General features: G+C 37.7%; 1 protein-coding gene across 6 annotated transcripts; it reads left to right on the top strand.

Annotated features, from left to right (window-relative positions):
* On the top strand, nt 236-6,853 carry LOC109703528 (splicing factor U2af large subunit A-like). Of its 6 annotated transcripts, none has more exons than XM_020224166.1 (18): nt 236-338; nt 779-1,045; nt 1,312-1,422; nt 1,834-1,901; nt 2,465-2,538; nt 2,630-2,674; nt 2,757-2,816; nt 3,426-3,486; nt 3,775-3,887; nt 4,149-4,264; nt 4,446-4,547; nt 4,639-4,714; nt 4,810-4,898; nt 5,362-5,428; nt 5,520-5,615; nt 5,905-5,986; nt 6,114-6,181; nt 6,309-6,853. In XM_020224166.1, the coding sequence occupies exons 2-18, from the start codon at nt 837-839 to the stop codon at nt 6,456-6,458; spliced, it is 1,587 nt and encodes a 528-aa protein (XP_020079755.1). In that variant the 5' UTR covers nt 236-338; nt 779-836; the 3' UTR covers nt 6,459-6,853. The 6 variants fall into 6 exon arrangements, with proteins under 6 accessions (XP_020079755.1, XP_020079756.1, XP_020079760.1 ...); XM_020224167.1 differs by having other exon boundaries at nt 247-338; nt 784-1,045; XM_020224171.1 differs by lacking the exons at nt 236-338; nt 779-1,045 and adding an exon at nt 2,143-2,262 and having other exon boundaries at nt 1,408-1,422.

Here is a 6,853-nt window from a genome sequence, read left to right as displayed (position 1 = left end):
TACCATCTAAACAGATTATTATCTACAAGGATATATTTGTTATTATTAATTCCAAAATCCTACTATAGGATAAGAGAGGTAGTGATGATATTACAGGTAAAACTCAACTTTGTAAGAATAACCAAAAAAAAAAAAACTTTTATACGAAGTAACACATACATTATACATACTTTATACAAGGATAAATAAAATAAATACGCAAAAACTACGTTTTTTTTTAATACCATACGAGTATACGACACGCATATTTTTCCTTATGCGCGTCCCTTATTTGTAGCGCATTGCGAGAAAGAGGGCGCATTCGCCGCGGCAGTGGAGGCGCCTACACCCATCGCGAGGTCGATCCTTCTCCCTTTCCCCTTTGTTTTGTATTAAATTTTTCCCCAATTTTTCTCATGCTTATTTTCTACCTAGGGTTTGCCCTTTCGATCAAAATTTTAGAGCAAATGGTGTAAAAAATGCGTAGTTTTTGATCTCATAAGCCACACTGTTGATTAGCTCTGGATCAGATCGATTAGATCGAGAAACAAAGGTTTCTTCTTGTTGTGAGTTGGATTGGTTCGTGTGCGTGGCTTCTCTATGAATCAAGTACAATTTTACGGAGGAAAAGGAAAATTGTGCTTTTACTGAAATAAGATGTTAAATTGACTACGAGAATCTCTTACCTAGTAGTTATTTTCTATGAGCTTATTAAAATTACTCTATGTTCTTTTTAAAAATTTAATTTTTCATGGCCTGTTTGAGTTTCTCATTCTAAACTATTCGCTTTTGGTTTCAGAACAACTCATTTGTAACTACGCTAGAAAATTTTACATACGAAGGAGAGAGATCGAAGTATGGAAAGAGAGAAAGTTCGCGAGAGAGACATGGATCTGAGTAGGAATAAGGCAAGAGATCGCGGTCGAGATAAGGTAACAGATCAGGGTAGGGAAAGACATCGGGATCGGCACCACGAAGAGCATCACATAGAGAGAAGCTCTAAGAATCTGAGAGGAAAAGAGGAAGGTGATAAATATGATTCCCGAAGGGGTCGTGATTTCGACCGGTAAGCTTTGGTGAAAGTAAGCGGTGGAAGCATGATATCCAATAATATAGTCCTGATTAGTTAGCATACAATATTATGTGATGTTATTCACCTTGATGTGCTTCAAATATTATGCATTTCTATTTTGTTGACGCTGAGAACTTAATTGTAGTCTCCTTGTCGTGCTTCAATGCCTCACAGTTTTTCTTATGACATCTTTTTATCTTAAGCCTTCATTTGTCCAATAACATTTGTATAAAGTGTACGACTGCCTTCTTTGCCTTCAGGCGGAATCACAATTATGAAAGGGGTAGAATGCGTAGACATAGATCACGGTCTCGTTCGAAGGATAGGTTGGGAAAGCGATTTCAATCCCGCTCTCGTTCTCCTTCTAAAAGGTAAATTACTTCATCCTCTTCCTTGGCAACTTTATTTAATGATTTGGAGATTCACCGATGAAACCATGGTTGCTGATTTGTGTTGATCTTTTTGACTTTTTTTGGGTGTTTTGGCCTTAAGTTTCCACATAACTATTTTGTGGAGTCTTCGCTGCCCTTTTCTTTTCATGGGAATGATTAGGTTTACCATGGAAATTGAATCTTTTTTATTGCAGTAGTAGTCATAAAATATGAAGGATAATCTGTTGGAAGTACCAAAACCATGGTTTGCAAACTTTGAGAAAGCTAAATGTAAAGTTAGGTTTGCATCTATTTTGTTGTTGTAATTCACTACACAAAAGTGCTTGACATGTCTTAGGTGATTTTTGTATATACTTGATTTCGGGCGAACTACTTAATTTTCTTTTACAGCAAAAGAGCAAGCGGCTTTGACATGGGTCCTGCTGTTACCCCTGCGCTGCCTAGTGTTACAATTACAGGTCAGAATGAACTCTTTGAATTAACTTTTCCTTTCGCTCTAGAAGACCAGTGCTTTTACTACAGTTTTCCACTTAAGCATGCTTATGCTTACTACTGTCTGTAAGATACTGTAATTTACTTCTTTTTTTTCGCATATTCTTTCTATAAAATGATTTTGTATGGAAACTGAGGAAGATTGTTGTGTTGTTGGCTGTTGTGTTGTTGTTCTGTTTGTGACTATGTTTACGTATGGGTAAGAAGGCAATGTTGGAGTGCACGACCACGGTGCTACGCCACTGTAGAGTCTGTGTTCAACGAGGAAACTATTCAAGTGGTCTGCTGGAGCTTCTTCAACTTTCAACCAAAAACTGTTGGCATTTGGTAGACTTGCAAAAATATTCTCAGAAGCTAGAATGATGTACTTATTTTGCATATTCTAGTGCTTCTATATATATATATGCTTTCATCTCATATGTCATGACATGAGAAGTCCTTTGTTAGTTTGAATAATTTGCTACAAGTTTTGGAATTAACTTATCGTCCTACTCAACTCATTGACTATTCTGTTCACTCCATTTTGTAGGACAATCTCCTGTGATTCCTCAAACTGTGGCTGGAGTTTTTCCAGCTATCTCACCTCTTGCAGCACCTCAACAGGTACTGAAAAAGACTTACTTTCACTTCGTACATACCCTTCACTTTTTTGTTGTGCTGTGCCTGATCTGCCGCACTTTATTATCGATCACAGTTTGCAGCGATATCATTGCTACCAGCACAAGCAATTAACCAGCAGGTATGCTAAAGCTTGTTCACATTTTGATTTAACCTTTTTGGCATGAATGGACATTGAACTTTTCCTCACCTCTTTCTTTTAGGCAACGAGGCATGCACGGCGTGTCTATGTTGGAGGCCTTCCACCCATGTCAAATGAACAGGTGGTGTCTCTAGTTGATTTCTGTTTTCATTGGTTGCTTTTGGCTTATCTACACCAGATTAAAAGTGGAATTAAAAAGCAAATTATATCTCTTCTAATGTCATTCACTTGTACATGTGATTCAAGTCTATTATTAACTTGTTATATCTTCTTTGATTTTTTCCTGCACATTATCAGGAGTTCTATACTATTTAAGTTCTCCATTTGTTAGACGAAAGCCAGCAGAATTATTCAAGTCTTTCTAGAAATATTATTACATTTTTACTCATATTTTTGTATTCAAATCTTTGAAGTCAATCACGTGCATTGGCTGAATTTCTTCTAGTATCATAATGAATGTCATGCTAGAGAAACTAATTAGCAAGATGACCCTGCAAACTGTGATCATCAAAAGTTAAAAAGCCCGCTTTCTTCCTCTGTTTATGTTGGAAGTTGCTCCTTTAATTGGTTCTAAGGTGGTCATAGTTTTTGGCTACACGTTACTTCTGCTGATCACGTTTTTTTTTTTTTTTTTTTTANTTGATAAATTGAATAATTCACTGCCAGCATGGCCTCTACTTGCTAGTTTTAATATGACTGCTAATAAATCTTACTTTTGCCTTCTAAACAGACAATTTCTGCATTCTTCAGCCAGGTCATGACTGCTATTGGAGGAAACACTGCTGGACCAGGTTTCTTTCTTTCTTTCTTTCTTTTTCCTTCTCCTTTCCTTCTGTTTTTATCTTTTCTGTTTTCTTTTTTGCCTGTAGCCAGTAAGAAGTATCTTACCTAGAAGTTCCACAAGCAGACCTACTATTTCTTTTTATATCTGTCCATATTTGATACCGAATAGGCAGTGCATTTCGGGATTGAAACAAAAATATTTGAAAATTGAACATTTGATGTATGGTTTTTCCATGTGATATAGATAGTTGGAGTCAAGATATGTTCAGACTAACCATTGATATGGTTGGTTTCAGGTGATGCTGTTGTCAATGTGTACATCAACCATGAAAAGAAGTTTGCTTTTGTTGAAATGAGATCAGTAGAAGAAGCAAGTAATGCAATGGCATTAGATGGAATAGTATTTGAGGTAAGTATCATTTCAAAGTCCTGTTTTGTGGCCATCAATTGTTCCTGTAGATGTTATTTGGGATATGATGAGTTTTATGTATGTTAGCTGTTTCAAAATCTTTGAAGACTTCCTGTCCGTTATCCATATAATTTTGAGAAAGCCTGCAAATATATACCTGAAAATGTTAACTGATAGTTGCTTGTCACTTTAGTTAAGAAAGCTTCTGCTGGAACTTTTTTCTTTAGATTAAATTTGTAATAACTATTGACATCTTGATAGGGAGTTGCAGTGAGAGTTCGAAGACCTACCGACTACAACCCTTCTTTGGCAGCAACGCTTGGACCTAGCCAACCAAGTCCTCATCTGAACTTAGCTGCCGTTGGCCTAACATCGGGGTGCGTACATTATGATCCATCTTGCTGGGAAAATATTCAAGTCTATGTCTTTCAGAAACATTAGTTTTTGAAAGCCCTGTGTGCTTGTTATTGAACAGCTGTATGGTATTTAGTCTAGGCAAATATAGGACTCGTGGTAGTATTTGGGTTTTTATGAGCTGACTATGCATCTCCTATTCAGGGCAATCAGTGGTGGCTCAGAGGGACCTGATCGAATATTTGTTGGTGGTCTGCCTCACTTCTTCACAGATTCACAGATACGGGAGTTACTAGAATCCTTCGGGTACGCATCCAACCGGTTTCTTCGTATGTTTTGCTAGTCAAGTATGATTCTGACAACCTGCTTTATGTATCCATGTTGACTGTTGTGACAGGCCTCTACGTGGATTTGACGTAGTTAAAGATAGGGAGACTGGGAATTCCAAAGGTTATGGTTTTTGTGTCTATCAGGTAACATAAATCCACTAATAATTGATGGGCATCCTTTTTTCTCATCCTCATTCTTGCCTTGTTTTCTTTATTTGAAACCCTGCTTGATTTTTCAGGATCCAGCGGTCACTGACATTGCTTGTGCTGCACTTAATGGCCTAAAAATGGGTGACAGAACACTTACTGTACGCCGTGCTTCTGCTAGGTTCGTGTTGTCTGCTCACTGTAGATGTCCTCTTGGTGACTGATGTCATGTGTATGTTTAAACATAGGCAAAAACTTGTCGACACTTCATACCTGTTGGTTCTTTTGGAACTGGTCTTTAAACTCCATACCTGTTGGCTTTACAAAATTTGGGAAACCGTTTGAATGGCTTCCTTCAGAAGGATCTTAACAGACTAGGCCGTTGGGTAATAGAAAGTTCTATTAGTCGCGGACCATTTGTCAAAATAGGTAATACCCTGTTAAGTAGCACAACAAGAAAGTTACATAGAATGTGTAAGCTCTTATGTAATTTTCTAAAATCAAACTACATGTTAGTCGGAGGGTTCAAGACCCAACATTAGAAGTACTGGTACCTGTTTCCCAATTACTTATAGTTTACTAGGTGGGGCCCATACATGTTCACTCTTTTTTATTTTTATCGATGTTACTAATTTTCATTGCAGTATGGGTCCCATCAAACCGGAGCAAGAATTGATTTTGCAACAGGCGCAACAACAGATAGCTATGCAGGTAGTGTGAATCACCTAAAGGAATGTTGGGCATCATTTTGTTTTTTTTTTCTTTTCACTTTTCTAAACTGATCAGATATTGCTGTGTATAGAAAATAGCTTTACAGATCGGTGGGAGCCCACCTTTTCCAGGATCAGGAGTGGTGCTTTCTGTAGCGCCTCCAACTAAAATTGTCTGCTTGACTGAGGTACATTCAGCGCGCCCATTTGTTTTACCATTTTCCACATCAACCTTCGGAGGGAAAATTTTTGCATTATCATGTGTTAAACTATTAGTAAAGCACATCATTACCACGCCCTTGGTGTCATTTGTTGATATAGTAGTAAGGCCGTTTCGGTCCTCTTGGTAACTTCTGCATACTGGTGTTTTCAGTATCAATTGTGTCTCTGTTCTGGTTGCTAGGTTCTCTATATTTCATACTTTGTAAGAAGTATACCTAACTATATAATTGTCTCCATCCCTGAATGATTTTTAAGGTGGTCTCTATGGATGAACTGAAAGATGATGAAGAATATGAAGAGATATTAGAAGATATGAGAGAGGAGAGTGGGAAGTTTGGTAAGAGCACTTTCTATTTGTGCACAATTTTGTTGTCTGCATGTGAATTTTTCCCTTTTTTTTGGGAAACAAAAACATTCGTGTCCCATATTAACTCGTTTTTTTTCCTTTTCTTGAATCATTTCAGGTGCATTGGTCAATGTTGTTATTCCTCGGCCTAGTCCGGCAGGAGAGATGATTCCTGGAATTGGAAAAGTAAGCACAAATTCTCTCCCTCCTATTCATTTTATCAACTCAGAAGACATTGTATTGGCTACCTGACTAAGATCTTAGCATATAATGTATAGAAAAAGGGTCTGCTAATTTAGTTATGTTTATCCAGGTATTTTTGGAGTATGCGGATGCCGCAGGCTCCGCTAGGGCAAAGGCGGCTCTTCACGGAAGGAAATTTGGTGGAAACGTTGTTACCGCGACATATTATCCTGAAGACAAGTTTCTAAATGGAGATTACGGGGCAGTAACGGTGGCTTAAACAAAACCCTAGCAGCCTCCATGTTGTGCCTCTTCACTTGCCATGTTTTTCTAGTTGTACGTTTATCCGAATCAAAACTACCTTACCAAAAGTTACTGCAAACATGCTGGTGATCCTTTGAATTGCTCCTCTTCCATTTGTGCTTAGGTAGCTTGCTTTTTCATTTTGATTATTAAGATGCAGCTACCCTTCTTTTCTTCTTTTTTCTTTTTCGTTTTTTTTCCCCCGTAGTAGTACACTTCTCTTGTAAACATGTTATCATGTGTAAATCGAATACTTGGGGAATGCTGTTTGGAACTTTTTCTAGAACTGGTGTTGTATAGAAAATAGAGAAGCAGGTTGGGAACTCGAGAAAACTAATTGGGAATCAAACCACAGACCTCTAGTTTTCAACT

The sequence above is a fragment of the Ananas comosus genome, linkage group 25 (genome assembly GCF_001540865.1).
Source record: "Ananas comosus cultivar F153 linkage group 25, ASM154086v1, whole genome shotgun sequence".
In the NCBI taxonomy this organism is placed as follows: domain Eukaryota; kingdom Viridiplantae; phylum Streptophyta; class Magnoliopsida; order Poales; family Bromeliaceae; genus Ananas; species Ananas comosus.
Note: the sequence above shows the minus strand (reverse complement) of the source record. Positions and strands in the feature narration are given on the sequence as shown.

Coding starts and splice junctions, on each gene's coding strand:
- LOC109703528 (XM_020224166.1), top strand. CDS start 837: ATGGAAAGAGAGAAAGTTCGCGAGAGAGACATGGATCTGAGTAGGAAT. Junction 4,265..4,445: donor GCCGTTGGCCTAACATCGGG/GTGCGTACATTA, acceptor TCTCCTATTCAG/GGCAATCAGTGGTGGCTCAG. Junction 4,715..4,809: donor ATGGTTTTTGTGTCTATCAG/GTAACATAAATC, acceptor TTGATTTTTCAG/GATCCAGCGGTCACTGACAT.